The 20463-nt window shown below is 52.4% G+C and overlaps 1 protein-coding gene across 1 annotated transcript in view; it reads right to left on the bottom strand.

Annotated features, from left to right (window-relative positions):
* LOC148218043 (uncharacterized) overlaps positions 1–20463 on the bottom strand; it is a 96966-nt gene that overhangs the window by 30218 nt on the left and 46285 nt on the right. Inside the window, 2 exon segments of the mRNA XM_088158038.1 lie at positions 10576–11070; positions 13860–13871. Coding sequence (XP_088014164.1) covers positions 10576–11070; positions 13860–13871 — 507 coding nt within the window.

The raw sequence follows: 20463 nt of genomic DNA, 5'->3' as shown, positions 1-20463 counted from the left end.
CGGGGCAGGAGAGGATCATGGCCAGGAGCCTGGAGCCCTGGCTCCTCTGCTCCCTCTGGGAGTGACAGAGCTTCCCTGGCCAAGGATCAGCACTCGTGGCTTCATGGCTCTTGGAAATGAGGGGGTTAAGGCCACCTGAAGAATCTTGAGCTGTTCATATCCCATCCTTGAGGTGCCTCTGCCCAAATTCAGGGGCAAATGGGACCAGAGTCAATAGTCTGGAATTTACTGAACAATGAAATGCCAGGGAGAGAAAGGAGGAAGGGCAGGAAGAGAGGGAGAAGGGAGGGAGAGAGATCAGTCACAAGGTCAGCACCACCCATGGATCCAGCAGTGTCCTGTTGGTCCTTCTTCCCCTGGAGCTTTTGGGTGGTGGAGGGTCCTGAGGTCATTCTGAACTTCTCCCTGTTTATCCATTTTAGCAAACTCAGGAATTAGTGCTCATGGGCTACACCCCTCTCTAATGCCATTGGTTTAACGATTCCCTGGCCTTGGGTGCTGATGATTCCAGGCTCAGGCTGACTCTTCTGTTCAGCTGGAGGTTTCTGGGCTTGGTGGTGGCCATGGGTCAGTGGTCACCATCTGCCCCTCTGGAATTCCATTTATCCCAGTCACAGCTGATTCCAGCACGGGTGCTGGGTTGGATTTCCTTGTCCACCACCAGGGTCCATTCTGATCCCCCAGCTTTGTTTACCTCCCCCAAGGTCCAAGATGGCCTGAGGACAATTGTCCCACCTGGATCTTACCTTAGGGTGCTCCATTCTGTGCTTGTCTCTTGGCAGAATCCCCCTGTGGGGACAGTGTTTGGGATGGCAACTGCTGCTCCTTAGTCCCAACACCAGTGGAGCCTCCCCAGCCCCCAGGAGTCCTGCCTGGGTGTCCCCAAGGTGTCCCCTAAGTGTTCCAGCCCAGTGACCCCCTGGTGACCCCCTCCAGCCCCACTTCATGCAGGTCCCAGAGCACAGCGAGGTCTTTGAGGCTCTGGACTGTGACATCTTTGAGGCTCCAGAGCCGATGGCGCTGCCAGTGCTGGTCCCCATCGAGATGTGAAATGCCCTCAATAAGGAGCAGGGGTGGCCTTCATCATCACCATCATCTTCATCACCACAACCACCCACATCATCAGCCTTATCCTCTGCAACATCATCATCTTCATCTTCATCACGCACACCGCCATCATCATCTCCCAATACCATCAACCTCCATCATCATCACCACAACACCAACAGCACCATCTTCATCATCACCTTCATCTTCCTCACCCACACCCTTGACACCATCACCCTGACACTGCTCACACCATGTCCCCACAGCCCCCTGTCCCAGCATTCCCAATCCCCCTGTTCCCATGGGCCAATGTCCCACCTGAACCCTGCCCTCTGCTCATGGGTCACCTCCATGGTCACCTTCACGGTCCAAGGTCACCTCCAGCTCTTCCCTGTCCCCACCCTCTCACTTCCTGTGTCCCTTCGACCATCTCCAGGTGCTCTTGACCATCTCCATGCCCCCACTACCATCTCCCTGTCCCCTCCTCATGTCCCACCACCACATCCTGTTCACCTTGAACATCTCCATATCCCCCTCATGTCCTCCCCATGTCCCCACCACCTCTCCACATTTCATTGCTCATCTCTGTCCCCAGTTCCATCTTCCTCTCTCCTCCACATGTGCCACCACCACGTCCAGGTCACCTCCACGATCTCCAGGTCTCCTTGACCATCTCCTCCTGGCTACCATCCCCATCCCCATGACCCCACCACCATGTCCAAGTCCTCTCCATGTCCCCAACTCCATGCCTGGGTCCTCTCTTGTCCCTGCCCCCACTGTCATCTCCATGTCCCCTCTGCTGTCCCCTCCACCATGGCTCGCCCACCCCGATCTCTTCCCTGTCTCCCCCTCGCAATGTCCCTCTGTTCCCTCTTCCCCCATCTCCATCTTCTGCCCTCAGCCCAACCTTGTCCAACCCCTCGGCCACAGCCCCGCCCAGAGGAACACCCCTGGAACTGTCATCACACCCCTGGTACTGTCACCACACTCCGGCACTGTCACCACACCCTTGGCACTGTCAACATACCCCTGGAACTGCCACCCCACACCCCTGACATTGTCACCATCACACCGCGGGCACTGTCACCACCCCCTTTCCCCCCCACGCCTTTCACATCCTTTCACCCTTTCACATCCCAGTGTTCCTATCACAGCTACTGCGGGAACACCCCTGTCACTGTCACCTCCTGTCACCTCCATGTGTCCATCACCCCCGATGCCGCTGTAGCCCCCTCCACGTGACACTGATGGGATGTGGCAGGGTCTGAATTAGGGGGGGCAGGTTGGGGGAATCACCTGACGTCATCTGGTGTCACCCCAAGTGTCCCCCCCGTCCGTGGGGCGCCACCCAAGTGTCCCCAATGCCCTCGCCACGCTCATTTACTGTCAATAAAGGGAATTTCCCCTCCCCCATCCCAAACCGCCTGCGGGTTTTTTGGGGGGTGGGGACCCCCAGGGCAGCCAATCACAGCCCAGGGTGGGGCATTGGGGCGAGGCGGGCCACGCCCCCCCAGGTAAGAACCCCGGAGCCCCAGTTCGGGCTTCAGTCGCCTCCAACCCTGGACAGGTCAGTGGGGCGCCCCTCCCCCACCTGGGAGTCTCGGGAAGGGGAGGGGGGAGGGGTGGGTGATGTGGCCACTCCGGACCGGACTTTGGACCCCCCTGAGCTGGGGGGAAGGGGCAGGAGGGGGGAGGGGGACCCACATTTTGGGTGCCCATGGAGGGGCGGGACCCACATTTGATCTCCTTCCTGGACTCCCAGATCCATCCCAGGACCCCAATAACTCCCAAAATCCCCCCTGCACCCAAAAATCTTCTCCAAAATCCCCTTAGGACCCCAATATCCCCTCCAAGACTCTCCTAGGACCCTCAACCTCCCCCCAGGAGCCGCCCAAAATCCCCTTCCCAGGACGCAATAACCTCCCGACAAACCCTTCCCAGGACCCCAATATCTCTTCAAGGACCCTCCTGGGACCCTCAACCCCCGCAGCAACCCCTCAAAATTCCCCAAGTCCTACAAAGACCAACCCAAATTTCCCCCTCAATACTTCAATAGCCTGAACTGTGGGGGATCATGTGTTGGGTAACTCTAAATTTTGGTGTTTGTCGTTGGGCGAACCCCAACTTTGGGGCCAGAAGACACCCTTGAATTGGGGGGCTCTGGGGAGAAGCCCCCGATTTGTGGGGATCAGTGGCAGGGACCCCAATTTTAATTCAAAGACAGGGGGAGCCCCCATTTTACCCTGCCCCATACTCTTCTGAGGGATTGGGTGTCACTCTGGGGTTCCCAAAGACCAACCCAAATTTCCCCCTCAACACCTCAAAACCCCTCCAGACCCAAATATCTCCCTGAAAACCCTTCCTGGATCCCAATACCCTCTCACGGACCTTCCTAGGACGCCAACAGCCCCTCCCCACGATCCCAAATCCCTCCCCACGACCCCAAATCCCACTCCCGCAGCCCCCAAGCAGCGCCTCTGTCTCTCTGCCCAGGCTCCCCCGGACCATGTCCCGCTCGCCCCCGGCCCGCTCGCCGCCCCCCGCCCGGGGCTGGGCCCCCCCGCCCCCCCCGCACCGCCTGCGCTCCCTGGCGCGCTCCCGGCTGGACGAGGACGCGCCCTGGCCGGACGCGGCGGTGGCGACCGTGGGGGACAGCGCGACCCGAGCGCAGCTGCTCAGCAAGGCCGGGGGGCACTCGGGGGGTGTCCTGGCCGGGGCCCCCTTGGCCGAGGCCGTTTTCGGGGTGTCGGGGTGCCGGGTCACCTGGAGGGTGCCCGAGGGGGCGGCGCTGCCCCCCGGGCGGGTGTTGGTGGCTGAGGTGGAGGGTCCGGCCGCGGGGGTGCTGGCAGCGGAGAGGGTCGCCCTCAATATTTTGGGGCGCTGCAGCGGGGTGGCCTCGATGGCCGCGAGGGCTGTGGGGGTGGCCCGGGCCCAGGGCTGGGCGGGGGTCGTGGGGGGCACCCGAAAAACCACGCCCGGGTTCCGCTTGGCGGAGAAATACGCGCTGGGGGTGGGGGGCGCTGACCCCCACCGGGCAGGTTTGGGGGGACTCCTCCTCCTCAAGGACAATCACCGAGCGCTGGCGGCGGCAGCGGGGGGGCTCGAGCAGGTGGGGACACCGAACTTGGGGGGACAATTGGGGGGGCTTGAACTGGGGGTTCTGGGTGTGGGGGGACTCCAGAATTTGGGCGGTAATGGCGGAAGGATCCCTGGATTTTGGGGAAACTCGGAGACTGGAGGAGCAGCACCCCAGTTTGGGCGGGAGATTGGAGGGGTAACCCTTGAATTGGTGGGTTCTGGGTGGTCGGTGAGACAACCCCAATTTTGGGGGTGTGGGGAATATGACATTTGGAGGTAATGGGGGGTTTTGGTGAAGGGGGCTCGATTTTGGGGGAGTGATGGCTTGGGGTACCCCGAATTTCGAGGGTGGTGGGGAAGCACCAATATTTAAAGGGGGTACCAATTTTTGGACAGACTCTTGGACTGGGGTATTGTGGGCGTGGACTGATGTGGGAGGACCCCTGAATTGGGGGGGATGGGTGCAGGGGTCCCAATTTGGGAGGGAAACTGGGGGGTCACCCCTGAACTGGGGGAAGATCATGCATTGAGTAACTCTAAATTTTGGTGTTTGTAGTTGGGAGAAGCCCAACTTTGGGGGCAGCAGACACCCTTGAATTGGGGAACTCTGTGGGAGAGAACCCCAAGTTTTGGGGATCAATGTGGGGGGAGGGCAGTGGGGGGGCCCAATTTTAAGTGAATGACTGGGGGGAGCCCCATTTTACCCTGCCCCATCCTGTCCCCCGTCCCTCTGGGGTTCTCCCTGACCCCCCTCTTCCCCAGATGATTTTGGGGGTGCGCCGGGCCGGGGGCTTCACCCGCCGGTTGGGGGTCGAGTGCTCGAGTGCGGACGAGGCGCTGGCGGCTGCTGGGGCTGGGGCTGACATCGTCCTGCTGGACAACCTGAGCCCCCAGGTGAGCCCCAAAACCGGAGGGGGCCAATAGTGGTGGGACCCCAAGTGTGGGCTGGACCCCAAAAATGGGGGGTTAGATTCTAAAAATGGGGAGAAACCCCAAAAATGGGCACAGATCTCCCTAAAAAGTTGGTAATGCCATAGGTTTGACCTCTGCCCCCACCAGGTGAGCTTCCAAAATCTGGCAAGGGCCCCCAAGAATGGGAGGACCCTCCAGGTGTGAGGCTGGACCCAAAAATGAGGGTCAAGATCCTTTAAAAAGAGAGGCAGACCAGTGAAATGGGTTGAACCCAAAAAAGTGGGGATTAACCACATAGATCCTGGCTCTGTTATCCCCAGCTGAGACCCAAAATCGAGGGGAGTGGCAAAAATGGGGGACATCCCGGGGTGAGGCTACACCAGTAAAATGGGAATCTGCTGTAAATGTGGGGCAGCCCCAAAGATATGAGAGGGAATCCCAATTTGGGGAGAGTCAGAGGGTTGGGTAATTAAAATTTGGGGGGGTTTGGGTGAAGGGACCCTTGACTTGGGGAGTTTAGGTGGGGGGATTGTAATTTGGGGGTCAGTAGGTGGGCAAATGCCTGGATTGGAGGCGTTGGATAGGAGGCCACAATTTTGGGGGGTTCTGGGTGGGGGGACAGCCATTTGGATTGGAGAGCCCAAATTTGGGGTTGTTCTGGAGGTCAGTGGTGGGTGGTGCAGTTGGGCAGATGTTGGGTGGGAATCTCTTTTTATTGAGTTTTTATTGGGTTTAATCAGGATAACCCTTGATTTGGAGGGGTTGGGGGTGGACACCCCAATTTTGGAGCTCAGTGGGTGGAATAATCCCTGAATTGGGGGTTTCTTGTGGGGGAGCCCAAATTGGGCAGATTTGGGCCACTTTGGGGGGGGGATTCTGCACTATGTAGCATCCAGTATACATCCATATGTCCAGTGTACCCCCAAATTTTGGGGAGGGGGTGCTCCCTGCTAACAGGGTGTCCCCCCAGGAGCTGCACTCGGCTGCGGCGCAGGTCAAGGCTGCACATCCCGGAGTGACGGTGGAGGCCAGCGGGGGCATCGTTTTGGAGACCCTCCCCCAGTTTTTGGGGCCCCACATCGACGTGGTGTCCATGGGGTGTCTGACCCACAGTGTCCCCGCCCTGGACTTTGCGCTGCGGGTGCTGGAACCCTAAAATCCATCCCCCTGACCCTGAAAACCCAGCCTAGGGCCCCAAAAATCCATCCTAGGATCCTAAAAACCTACTCTGGATCCCCAAAACTCAACCTGAGATGCCCAAATCCATCCTGGGGAGGGTGAAACTCACTGTGAAACTCCAAAATCCACCCTGGGAATCCTCAAACCCCAAAGGCCCCCCACTAAGGGGTCTGTGAAATCTGGTGCTGGGACCCACGAAATCCATCTTGCACCCCAAAATCTATCTTGGAACTGCCTAAATCAACTCTGGGACCCCAAAATTCCACCCTGAGGCCCTCCAGAACCCACCCTGGGACCCCAAATCCCCCCTGAGACCCCACAAAGCCCACCCTGAGGATCCCAAATCTCCATCCTGGGCTACTCCCACTCACCTCCCCCCTCTAAGGTGGACCCAAAATTCCACCCTGAGGTCTCCCCATCCCCCTTTCATCTTTGTACCCCCAAATAAAGCCCTACCTCACCTCCCCCACTTGTCCCCCCAGTTTTTTCAGGGGTCCAAACTCCAGGTGGGGGAAGGGTCCAGACCCAGTTTGAGGATTCCAGACCCCAGTTTGAGAGGCCCAGCTCCCAGGGTGGAGAGCTGAGACCTCAGTGTGAGGATCCCAGATCACGCTGGAGGGCTGCAGATCCCAGTTTGGGGGTACCAGATCTCAGTTTAAGAATCCCAGACCCAGTTTAAAGAACCCAGATTACAGTTTGAGGGTCCCTGACCCCAGTTTAGGAGTCCAGGACCTGAACCCCCAATCTGAGGGACCCAAACCTCAGTTTAGGTGTATCAGATCTCAGTGTGAGGGTCCCAGACCCACCAGCAGCACACCTGGCAGCACCATAACACTGGGAATTAGGATCAGAGGAGAAGTCCTGCTGTAAATCACAAAATCAGGGTCTAATTCCTGGCCTGATCCCACCCACCCCATCACACCTGTGTGCCCACCTGCCCACAGGTACCTTTGGGATGTCCTAAAAGAAATTTGAAAAGCAATTCTTTAAAACTTAAAAAACTAACTTTATTTACAAAACTATCGTTGGCTTGCCAGCCATAATCCTTAGGACAAAGTGATCTCCAGGCTCAAGGACGCCTGTATGACCCTTCAGACTTAAAGTGCTGCCCCAGTCTGGGGCTGGGGTTGGATCCAGCCACACCCAGAGCCTTCTCTGAGAAGAACCCTGGGAAGTCAAGGAGTCCTTTCTGCACCTTGTGAATCAGCAGGAGGGTGTCCCTGATCAGTCGAGCCTGAATGTCCCACTCTGGGCACAACAGGCCCCCAGCTCAGCAGTGCCAGCACCACAGAGCTCGCAGGGACTGTCCCGGTGTCCGCTGCTCCTTCGGCTCCTCAGGATCGAGCTGCTCTGAGCTGCCAGACAACGCGTGAGTTCACACCCATCTTTCTGCAAGGCCTGAAGTTCTGTGACCAAAACAGAGCCGAGATGAGTTCCCGTGTTTGTAGAGACCCCCCACTCTCCCAGCCCTCACTCCCCACTCCCCACTGAAATCCAGAGCAGGCAGCTCCTCGCTCTGGTCCTGGAGATGTCACACGATGGTCCCTGGGCACAGAGCTCTGTCAGCCCCTGCTGTTCCCCAGCACGATCCCAAACAACCAGGGACCACCAGCAGCCTGGATGTGGCACTGGGCAGGGGCTGGGGGGGACAGGGGCTGCCCAAAGAGAGACCCCGGGCTGGGGCTCATGAACCTGATGGTCCAGTCTTGCACACATTGCTGAGGGTCCCTCAGGTGCTGCAGGCTCTGATGAAGGTGCTGCTCAGCCCTGCTGCTGTCCTTTTCCATCTGGAGGGACCATAAAGATGTGGCATTGTCACACATCTTTCAGGTGGCTGGAGCAGCCCCTCCTGGCAGCAGCCCCATTACCAAGAGCCCTCCTCCCTCCCACTGGGTGCAGGAAGGGGAGATGGGACTGGAGGAGAGCCCCTGGGGCTCTGTTCTTGAGCCAGGAACAAGGATGCAGCTCCAGGCTGTGGGGTCTCTTCCCCAGGCCCAGCTGCAGAGCCCACGGCCCAGCACAGTCCCTGGGGCACATCCTCACCAAGCAGTCAGCCATCCTCCAGGTCTGCCCTGTCTTCACCACGTGCTTCAGCTCCTTCCACTTGAGGAGCTCTGCGATAGCAAGGACGGCATTCCTGGAGGCCTGTGGAACAGCAGGAACTGGGAGATGGCTCCAGGGCCTGGGAAAGTTGACCTGGGCTGACTCTGCCTTTAGGGAGCTGCCAAAACATCCGGGAATGGCCCCCAGGTACAGGGATTGAGGCCCAAATGCCTGCTCTCCAACACCTTTGGGGACACACCTGTCCACACCTCGGTGTCCTGGCCCGGTGCTGAGCCCTGCTGGAGTGGGCAGGGCAGGTGCTGGCAATGCCAACTTGGCTCTGCAGGGACCCTTCCCTGGGCTGTGCTTGGGGAATGCTGCCCAAGGCCTGGAGCCCCAGGGGGGCTCAGCCACCCCTCTCCGTGTCAGTGCTCAGCCTTGGCAGCAGTGCCTGGCCCACCCTGGGGGCCTCGTCATTCATGGGGAGGATGAGCAGGGCCAGGACACTGCACGCAGTTCTTCATCCACTTCTTCCCCTTCCCCAGCCCTGCCCTCAGCAGCCTCTGAAGGAGCGCATGCAGCGCTCCCACACCCAGCTTTCCTCCTGGAAGGAACGAGGAAAGGTGAGCTTCAGGAGCAGCAGCTCCCTGCCCATAGTGATGTGAAAAACGAGGTTCACTTTCCTGGTAAATTTTACAAGGTTTAATTAAAAAAAAAGACAAATAGGAGACTAAGACAGTAAAGCAAAGGGTTAATGTGGCTGAGTGCTGGGCATTCAGCCAAGGGCACACACTCAGAAAACACTTCCTTAAATGCATCAACGTGTTGCATATTCACAGATCTTCATGCATTATTCAAAATCATCAACCCCAATCTGCAAATCAACTTTTTTTGTAGCCATCCTGTCCTACTCCCCATCAATAAATTCCTTCCCTGGAGTTCTGGTTATCTTCATCCAGATAGGATAATCTAATGTCTTGGTTTAATTTTAATTTTTTAATTTCCTGGCCAACACACCAAATAATGTTATAGTTTTGAGTTGCCAATTTAAATATACTCATTTTCTGTTGTGAGACAGAACCAGGAGCAAAAGAACAAGTCAGGCCTAAAACTTAAAAGGGTATAAAAAACTTTATTAACTACACAAAGAAAGAAAAGCAAATTCAGAATAAGATCTTCAGGCCACTCTTTCCTCCTGTTTGGTGTTGAATTGTTCCCTTTTCTTTCTGTGGAATTTTTCCCATTGTTATGCTGAGTACTTGTGGCTACACCTTAGTAGCAATAGTTTTCTCTTACAGGGGGGTGGGGGGATGGGGGGACACCAGAAAAGGAAAAGGTGGGAGAGGGGTCTTGGGGGGGGGGAACTCTGCTCTCTCACTTCGCCTGTGGAGTGAGAGGAGGACGCCCCGTGCTCGGATCTGGCATCTCCCCTGCCATCCCAGCACTGAGATCCACGCTCCCTGCCTTTGGACATCGCTCTGCTGCTCTCCCACCTCACCCTGCTACCTCCGGACACTCTGCTGAGCACCACGACCGACACCGTGAGGGGGGAGTCACTCCCCCATCCCTCTCACCCCTGGGCTGCTGCCGCCATCACTCCAGCCCCTCTTGAGCTGCCCGGGACCTGCCCTGCCCCCAGCACCACTAACTGAGCACAGGGAGAGAGGGCTTTGGCCAAAGGGACTGGAACTGAGTTACACTGTTCCGTTCTGTTGTCAGTTTTTATAGCTGTTGTTTCTGCTATTTTGCCTTGTTAGATCTCAGTAAAGAACTGTTATTCCTATCCCCATATCTTCTGCCTGACAGGCTCTGATTTGAAACTAAAATAATTAGAAGGGAGGGGTTGCACTCTGCATCTCAGGAAAGGGGTTCTTGCCTTTCCTTAGAAAATACCTGTCTTTCAAACCAAGACAAGGTGACACTGGCCTGATGCCAGGCACTCACCAGAACCACTCTGACCCTGCCCCTCGAGCTGCAAGGGAAGAGAAAGTTTAAGCAGTATCTCCAGGAGCAGATTAAGACAGGACGAGCAAACACACCAAACAGCAAAACGGATGTCACAGACATAGCCTGGGCACAGCAAGGGAATTTATTACCAACCAAACCATAGCAATAGAAGGAAAAGAGACAGAAATCTCTCAAACCCCTTCCCCCTCACCCAACGGGGATAACCAGGAACACAGATCACCAGGGCTCTGCCCAACGGGGGTCACTGGGGATCATCCAACACCGATCCTCCCATGGGGGATGGAGCTGGAGCAGAGCACGAAGCTCTTCCCACACTCGGGCACTCACAGGGCTTCCCTCAGTGGTGACTCCGTTGGTGTTGGGTCAAGTGAGAGCTCTGTGAGAAGCTCTTCCCACACTCAGGACACTCGTAGGGCCTCTCCCCAGTGTGGATGCGCCGGTGCCTGATGAGGGTGAAGTTGCGGTTGAATCCCTTCCCGCAGTCGAGGCAGCGGAAGGGCCTCTCCTCTGTGTGAATCCGCTCATGTAGAAGGAGATTGGAGCTGGTCTGAAACCTCTTCCCACACTGGGGACACTCATAGGGCCTCTCCCCAGTGTGGATGCGCTGGTGTTTTCTAACATCAGAGCTCCAGCCAAAGCTCTTCCCACATTCCAAGCAGGTGTAGGGCCGTTCCCCAGTGTGGATCACCTGGTGCTTCATCAGATAAGAAATAGTGCTGAAGTTTTTCCTGCATTTCCCACACTCGTAGGGCTTCTCCCCAGTATGGACCCTCTGGTGTCGGATCAGCTGGGAGCTGTAGTTGAAACCCTTCCCACATTCCAAGCACTTGTGAGGCTTCTCCCCTCCAGGAGACTTCTCCACCAGCTCTGAGCTCTGCCTGGATCTCCGGAAGCCTTCCCGGCTCAGGGAGGGTCTTTCCTCCTCGAAGCTCCCTGGGCTGGGTTTGCAGCCCCGCCTCGTGAGAGATCTCCGGGGCTTTTCTGCCTCCTCCATCCCCACACACCTGAGGAATGAAAATTCCTGGTTTAGGGGGAAATAACAAGAAGAGAGCTCCATAAACTGGGTGTTCCTCCTTGCCCAAGTTCATCTCTGGAAGTCATTGAGCATTTTGTGTCTGTAATAACCTCCCAAACACCAAGATTCCCACCCAAAATCCTCCAAACTGTAAGACACAGATCAAAACCTCCCCAAATATCAAGATTCAGCCAAAATCCCCCCCAAAACTGTGCTGATTCGAAAGCAAAACCAGTGAGAGACTCCAAGTCAGAAATACAATTTTATAGGAAAAGAGATAAATTCATGCAATAGTACAAAAGAAAACAACTGACAGAATCAGAATACAACCTGACACCCCGCTAGTTAGGGTGGTGGTAGCAGTCCAGATGAAGTGGTCTTGTTGTAGTAGTGATGCTGTAGAAAGGTCTGGTAGCTCTTGTCCTCTGGAAACCAGTGGGTAAGGGCTGCCTTGGTGTTCCAAAGCTCAGATTTTATCTAGGTAGGAAAGGCTTGGCTCCTCCCCCTGGCTGGAGCATCTCCCAATGGGATGATGGAATTTTATCAGTCATGCAATGGCACTCAATGGCCCATTAACAGAAGATATCTTCCTGGAGGAAGGATGGGTTGTGGAAAAGATAAAGAACACTGCCCCACCTGGTTTTAACAGATGGCCCATTAGCAGAGGATATCTCCCACAGAGATAAGGATCACTGTTCCACCTGTTTTTTTCCACCACTCTTTGTTCTTTTGTTTCTTCCCGGGATCTCTGACTGGTTACTTCATGTTTGCTGCTGATTTCTTCTCCCTTTTGAAGATGAAAATGGTAAAAGTGTCTTTGACCTGCCTTGCTGGATATTGTGAAGAGGAACAGTCATCTACTGCAAGTGGAAGTGTCCCAGGTGGAGCAGAGTTCTGTGAGTGCTGTATCAAACCAGACCTCGTCAGACCTGCCAGAACAACTGGTCCATGCTGCCCTTCACTGCTCTGCCTGTTCCCCACTGTTTCATGCCAGAGTAATTTAACTGCTGGTAATTGGGTGTGTGTTTCACTCGAGCCAGTCCAGCAGAACCAGCAGAAAGCAGCCCCAGAATGAATGGGGCTCTGCAGAGGAGCCCCAGACTATTCATCAGCCTGCCCGCAGAACTGGCTCCAACTCTGAACCCTTGTGACCACACTCTGAAGAAGACACACTTCTGATATTTCTGAGGCACTTATGACTGAGGCACTGCACGTGCTTGTGCAGGTAAGAATCCCAAAGTTCTTTCTGTCAGGAAAATTAATCCACCAACACCACAGGTTTATGTCCAAAAAGGAGACAGAGGAGTCCTTTTTGCTTTATTCGAATAAAAGGAGAGGCCATGGGACATTCCCCTGGCATCTCTCAAATTTTTGGAGGACGCAGCCTCCTTTTTATCCTATTTTCCCGGCCGCATTTCCCTCTCTCTTTCCCCATTGGCTGAGGTACTTGAGAGGCACAGACTTCCCTGAACGCCTGATACCTGAAATTCCCCTCTAATGTATAACCCTCCCTTTTAATTTTTAATTCTTACAGAACTCATAGTTTTCCCCCCGTTGCTTCTTTCATCTTTCGATATCCAATTTCATTTATCAGCAGCCCTACAGTTTGTTTGTAAAGGCAAATCTCTCTTTCCATTCATCAATCAGTGGAATCCATCCCATTGTTTCTTTTATCTCTCAGTGCTAGCCTTATCTACAGGCAGATCCACAGCTCATTTGTAAAGACAAATTCAACATTCCTCTCAGCTTTGATTTCCCCCAAAATGGGAAAACTGCCCCAAACCCCAGGGGATGACTGGACGGGAGAGATTTCTGGCAGAAAACTCCAAAAACTCAGAGCAGCATTATGAGAAGTAAATGGAGACCCTTCAAACCAGCTTTCCACACGCCTCCCTCCTTCCAGCTGCACCTCCTACCCTGTCAGTGCAGGGTGTGAGAAACGACGCTTGCTCTTTTAAAACTTTCAGCAATTTCTTAAATCTTAGAAAAATACAGCAAAAGACTGAATTAGGAGAAAAATCAGCACTGGGAGCACAGGACTAAACCCCCTCGTGCTCCCCTACAGAATGGATGTTCTGCCTTTTATGGCCCTGGGCCCTCCCAAAGTCTTGTCGCTGAACTCCTTCTCTGCCGTCCATTGCTGGAGACTCCTTTCTTACATCTGCACTGGAGGTCAGGTGTAGGAACAAGCCGGCCCTCCCCAAATGCCCCGACTGCCTGAGCCATGTCGTGACAACAATGCAAGGGGGAGGGGAAAGAGGACTATGGGAGGATATATTACAATAACATCATTATACATCCACAAAACTTATCTTAACATACACACACTGTTCATCCTTTAATTGTGAGAGCCAACCACCACATTGCTCATCTGTAACAACAGCGACTGCACTGGCCCCCCTAGATCAGAGGGGGATGGAGCCAGTGCCAGTCCACCCGAATCGGTGAGGGCAGAGACTACCCCCTGCCCACCTGGGTATTGCATCAGCCCAATACATATTTACAAAAGGCTATACATATTCAAGCACTTAAACAGAGTTTGTCCCCTGTCCTACCTTTTTCAAGCATGTGCAGTTTTCCCAGTCCTCATCATTTGTTACTTTTCAATACATTCAACAGGTGTGAATTCCTTCACTGGTTAAATCTTAACATTACAACAACTCTTCACCAACATTCACAAAACACCATTCGCATTAAAAGATGTCTAAACTTTAGGAAAACTTCTTTTACAGAAGTCAACCTTATGAAACACGTAGTATTCACTCTAACAATTGCTAAAGCCGACAGTGTAATATATTTATCACAGTGATCTTGAGTTCAGAGCCGGGCTTGGGCTAGGGAGTGTGACTGGGGCTGCCATTTGGCTTAGGACTAAGAACGGTGTTGGCCTTAGGGCAGGAATTGGCGCTGAGCTTGGGAATTCAAGCTAAAGCTGGCATTGGAGTGTGGGCTGGCACTCAAAGCTGCACTTAGGGCTTGAGACTGCCATTGGAGTTGGGCTTAGAGTTGCAATTGGGGCTGGCTTTGGGCATAGGGCTAAATGTGGCATTTGGTTTAGGGCTGAGCATTTGGTAGGGTCTGGAATTGTGGCTGGGCTTTGCAGTTAGAACTGGGTTTTAGATTAGAGCTGGAATTGGGGTTAAGGCTAAATGTGCCATTTGCCTTAGGCCTGGCCTTGAGATTGGCTCTGAGGCTGCACGAGTCTGGCACTGGGATGAGATTAAATCCAGGAGAGTGAGTGTGTCTCAACATGGAGTGAGATTGAGATCAGGATCAGGGTGAGCTTTGGGACCGAGCGCACGCCCAGACGGACAGGGGAGATGTCACTGCAGGATGTCCCTGGCATTGTCACAGCCCTGCTCAGGCACCACCAAAAGGCAGCAGGAGCTGGCTGGTCCAACATCCAGGTGCTCCCAGCACCGAGAATATCCCTCTGTCCAGTCCCTTTGGCAGTCCTGGACAGGCTCCCTCCAGGCTCTTTGTCACCTCCTCGATGGCAGAGCATGGGATATTGAGTGGCTTCTAGGACCCTGCAGAGTCCTTGAGGAGGGCAAGCCTTGCTTAGCCACAACCAAATTCTCTCCCTGTCATACACAGCATTCCCATCCTGCATCCAGTCCCATCCCTGTGCCACTTTCTGGGAAGAAAGGAAGCCCAGTCAAATCCAGAAGAGTGGGAACATTCAGACAGTTCTTGAGAAAATCCTCGTTTATTTAACACTAATGCTCCTAAGAAATCAGATCTTGATCTGTAAAAACATTCCTGGTAGTCCAGCTTTGCTTTCAAGGACCTGTAATTGTCTGTCGGGAAGGCAGCTTTTGTTGTGAGAACCAGTGATTGGCGGGAAGAATGGGACTAAGAGCAAGGAAGGAATTCAGTAGGGGAAAAAGAAATGGAAATATGTCAACAGATAGACCCTTAAATAGCCCCCTGGGAAGAAAACTAGCCCGGTGGAAATATGACTCCATCACCAAAGAACTTAAGATGATACAGAGTTGTGTAATAGAACAGACTAAGAGAGTAATTAAGTCCAGCTATGTTTACTGGTCGTGGGATGAGTCACATGAGGAAAGGATATGTCAGGTTTTAAACATCCATGTAAAAGCTAAAGAACAACTCTTGTACAGATCTGGGAGAGGGGATTTCTCACTGAACAACCTTTCTAGCTCTGGCCTCTCAGTCCTGAATCTCAAGGGAAAGCTACTCTGCACCCATTCCCTACAAACAGAAAACCCTGGATTGGGAAAAACACTGGCTTGGGGTGTGCTTTCTTTTCCTCCTCTCTTTTGCTACGTCCTGACTTTTCTCTCTTTCTGTGAACACTAATTTTGCTGTACACATTCCCTCAGATAATTGAACTGCTTACCACATCAAATGTAACAGTTGTTCTCCACCCAAATTAAACACAATAAGGTGTTACTTCCCTTTCAGGTTAAGATCAGAGCTTGAATGCAGTGATTTCAAAGTGAATAAATTATCTTTCTCTCTTTCAGTCGGAAATGAGCTACTGCCACCTGCACTTGCCCTTCCCTTCCTCTCCTGAACCACCGAGCAGCCCCACTGGGATGGCAGGAGCTGGGCCTGGGAACTGCTGCCTTTGGAGTTGCATCTCCTCCTCCCGTGGCCGCTGCTCAGAGCCCAGAAGTGCTCTGAGAACTTGAAGTTCTGGCAGCTGGGTTAGAGCCTACATGGGAGGAGGAGAAGGTTCACCAGAGCCCTTCTCCTGCCGTGCCAGCTCCGGGGCAGGGAGTGCAATGGAAGCCAGCCAATGTCCAAAGCCCATCTGCTCTGCCAGTTCCTGTGGGAATGAGCTGCTGCAGAGGGGAAGATTTGGGTGGGAATGTGGTTCTCTAAGAAGGCCATAACTAAATGCTTGCATGGGGATTTTGGCTTCTGGAGCAGTGGGGTAGGGCTGTTGTTGGTTCCTACCCCTCCATGCCATGATGATGTAAGGGGTGAGGGATGCCATGTGTGCTGTGCACTGGCAGTGATCCTCAAGAAATCCTTCGAATCCTCTCCTTCGAGCTAGTCAAGCTCCTGGAAATGACAGGACAGAAAGAAAAAAGCATTCTCAATTTTGTGCCCTCCTGCCCTTGTGGGGTGAGGGGCAGGAGGCAGAGGTCCAGCTTGGTCTCTCTCTGACCTTTCCTTTGAGACAACACTGTCTGCTCCCACCACAAAGGCACAGAGGGTGCTCTTTGCCCCCACCAGTGGGAAGTGGCTCTGCTGACCCCACTAAGAGTGCTGGAAGATGAGTCTGTGAACGAAACAGTTGAATATTGCCTAGAGGGGGGTAGCAGGCAGTAGATGTGCCACCATTCTCTTTCCAGGAACCCACGGGGAGTACTTGAACTATCGACGATGAGAGAGAGACGGGGACACTGAATGGTGATCAAAATCCAATTTTTACTGAGCACTACATGTGCTTATATACCATTTACAGGAAGGCTGGTAATATTTTACTGCAATCACATAGACAAACCTTACATAGACAAACTCTCACATAGACAAACTTTACATTTGGACTTAGTAAAATCTTATTTCCCATAACCCAGACTTGATCCAGTCCTCTTGCAGTCAGGTCTCTGTTTGCTCTTGCCAGGCATCCTCGTTGTCAGGCTGCATTTGCTGATTAAATCTGCAGTACTATCAGTCTCATTTGCATTACCCATATCCACACCTCCCCCGTTTCTTTTAACTAAAAATACACTCTTAAGCGATTTGTCTATTAAATTCTTAACACACTGTAAAATACAAGGAATAACTACTACAATGCATAATATGATGCCTAATACATACAAACCTATTTTAACTAAATTCCTGACCCAGCCAGTGAGTCCCCAGTGCCCTAAGAGCCAGTTCAGCCAGTCGTACCCATTATCTACCCGAAGTTTATTGACACCTTCTTTCAGGGCTTGAATGCTGGCATAGATGGGCTGGGAGTGGTCAGAAAGGTTAAGGCAACACATCCCATCGAATTCCTCAGCCACAGGCGGCGGCGGAGCTCGGAGGCGGCCCCAGCGCAGGTGGGAGCCGCGCTCGGTTGTGCGGGGGCTCGGGGCTCGCTGCGGGCCGAGGGGGCGGCAGGGGGCTCTGGCGGGTTGGTTGTGCCGGTGCCGGCCCGTGTTGGCGCTGGGCTGAGGGCGCTGCGGGAGCGGCTGCCCGCGGTCTCCTTCCCGCTGGGGCCTCGGCAGGAGCCGGTGCCGGAGCAGCGCTGGCTCGTCCCGGTTGCTGTGGGTGGCACAGAGGTGTCTGCCCTGTGCCCGGGGCTGTGCGGGAAAATTCCCGTGGCCAGAGGTTTGTGTGCCCAGAGGAGTCCTGTAAAAGTGACTTTATTGGTGAACAAAGAGAGAGGCCATGCGGCATTTGCCATGCGGTCTCTAAGACGCAGCCTCCTTTTTATCCTCATTTTCCCGTCTGCATCTCCCTCTCCCATTCCCCACTGGCTGAAGTACTTGGAAGGTTCAGAGTTCCCGATCCACCTACTGCATGTCCCTCTTAATATGCTCTCCTACTACGATATTAATCTTATTGCTTTCAATTCCTCCTTTTCTCATTTTCTCAAGAATTGCCTTTACGAACTTTTAATTTCCATTGACTCAATCTCTTTTCCTGCGTCCTCTTTGGCGCAAGGTGTCATGCATGGTAAAAAGTTGAGAGTTGCTGCAGCACGTCAGAGGAGGAGCAGCATTCGTTTAAGCCGTGGTCTACCAGGGAACCACGGAAACGTGTCCCATTCCCATCCTTTCCCTGTTTGGACTGGTACATGAGCTACTTTCTTATTTCCTTTGTTACCTGTTTCATCACTTTTCGGTTATCATCTATTTGCAAACAGCAATTTGAATGATTTAATTTTCCACAAACTGCGCCTCTTTCTGTTAATAGATAATCTGATCCCATCCCATGGTGAAATGTCTCGTTCCTCATTTCAGTGGATTGTTTGGCAGGAAGTTCAGGAGCTGGAGCTGTCTGGTTGGTTATTATTTCAAGGTCACTTTTTAACGTAATAATGACACTCAAATTATGGATGGGTTTTCTGTGTCCTGATATGAATTCTTTAGGGATCCCAGGGGTTGGTCCATGGTGTTGTAGGATTTGTTCTGGTGGCCGTTCATCTTTTTCCCATTTTTGGGTGCTCCCTCCATCCAGGGCTGTATCAATTGACCACTTTTTCTTATTAAATCATCAAATGTTTGGATTCCCAACTGATTTCTCTGGAGTAGCAAAAACACCTCAGTGCTCTCGGGAGAGGGATGATTCCCCCCCCCAACCACTGTTTTTCATTAACCTTCCACAACATTCTGTGTTTGCTGTTTCCCTTTGCAGCTTAACCAATTTCTGTTGCAGTCAGATATCCTCACCATGGGCTCTGCCTTTAGCTGTGCAAATTCCATCTGTGCAAGCAGGCAGAGCTGGGGGTGAGGGGCAGATGGAATCAGCCCAATTCCTCCCTCAGGTAAGAAGGCCCTTGGGCATTGTCTGCACTTTTCCTGAGCAATGTTAATTTGCATTTCTAAAGGTCCTCTGCTGGCTGCCTGGAAGGGATGCTTTTGTTCCAGAGCAGCCTTTAGGTGATTCACAGTGCACCTTCACATTCTGCTTTATTTTTCTTTTTTTTTTTTTTTAACGATTTTGTATTAACTATTTATGTGTTAAAGCCTTACGATTAATACTCTTCTACGTTTGCAAAATGCAGCTTAAAGGTGAGCATCGAAAAACCCATTCCGAAATTCTGCCATCATTAAGAGTCAGCCACAAATATATAGAAAAATATTCCACTGCAAGCAAGTCTTTTCTACATCTTCTCCAAGGAATAAAAATTCCTTGTCACACCCCTGGTCCAAACCTAACTGATAAAATAAAAGTAGGATTAATAAGAAAAAAATTTCTAACTGTGTAATCTTGTCACTGAAACTGCAGGAAAAACAAAAACTCTTCAATAATGTCTTTAGTGTTAGAGTCAAGGCATTACTTGATTCTGGTCAGGATGAGCAACAGAAATATTTTCATCCACACATAGCCCTGGTGTGCAGAGAAATCATTCGATTACACGTGAGTTTTACTAGATTTTTCCTAAACTTTTTACTGTCCGAACCCATTGAAATCCATTGGTTTAGTGTTGATTGCTTCAAAGTTGTGTAGTTCTTTGTATTTGGTTTCCTATTGCAGGCGGATTTCTCCTCTTCTGATGTTAATTAGATCCGCATTCCTGGATTTCCTTCTCAGCCTTTTCCAGACCAGGTATCTCCATCTATGCCGGGGCAGTGTCTGGGGTGGGTGTTCCTTGATGTTTGCTGATGTTTCCTTGATGTTTTGTTCAATGTCGTTCTCTTTGTGGGAATCTTTTGGGCTATTCCCAGTCTGATGAGATGTTAAACTCATCTCTGTTGAGTGGTCTAACAGTCCATAAGAAATACCTTTTAAAATTTCTTTCCTGAGAGAATGGCAAACCGAGCCTGACTAGTAAAATGGAATATAAAAAAATTTAAATTTGGTAGACTTTCCAACAGTGGGATCGCAGGCAGCCCAGTGTGTGAGTGTAATTGAGAGGCAGAGTCCTGGGTGGATGCTGTGAACAGCAAAGTGCCAAGGCAGGCTCTGTGCCAGGCCAGCTTCCTGTGGCAGAGATTTCACAAGAGACAGGATTCTGGCCACAGACTGCTTGAAATATACATCCCTTATCTCCAGCCCGCACTAGGTGGAGAATTCTCAGGGTAAGGAATTGCAAAGATCAATTCCAAGGGAGATAATTGAATATCTGCCCTGGGACTGGCTTTTATTCTTGCCAAAGCCAATGGCAAAAGCTGCTACCATGGCATCTTGGTTTCTATCACCAGTTTTCAAAGTTGTTTCTTTATTTCCCTGTTTGTTCTTTCTACCTGACCTGAGCTCAGGGAGTGCCAAGGCTCGTGGAGGTCCCATTGTATTCCTAAAGCAGCCATAACCCCCTGAAGGATCTTTGCTGTAAAATGAGTTCTCAATCTCAGTCTGTTGCTTCCCCAATCTGTTCTCTTGGAATTATTTCTTTAAGAAATACCTTCATAAGCGATCTGGTTATTGCTGAAGAAGTCAGAATTGCTTTTGCCACCCTGTTAGCTGCCATGCTGTCACCAGAAGATATTTGAGCCTTCCTGCTCAGGGCATTTCAGTGCCAGGCTCTTCCAAGCACACCCAGCTCTGCCGGTTGAGCTGACCATGCAGGCGGTAACCTGAGCTTGGTC

The sequence above is a fragment of the Sturnus vulgaris genome, unplaced genomic scaffold, assembly GCF_052056855.1.
Source record: "Sturnus vulgaris isolate bStuVul1 unplaced genomic scaffold, bStuVul1.hap1 Scaffold_195, whole genome shotgun sequence".
Taxonomy (NCBI): Eukaryota; Metazoa; Chordata; class Aves; order Passeriformes; family Sturnidae; genus Sturnus; species Sturnus vulgaris.
This window is presented reverse-complemented; position numbering and strand designations above follow the sequence as displayed.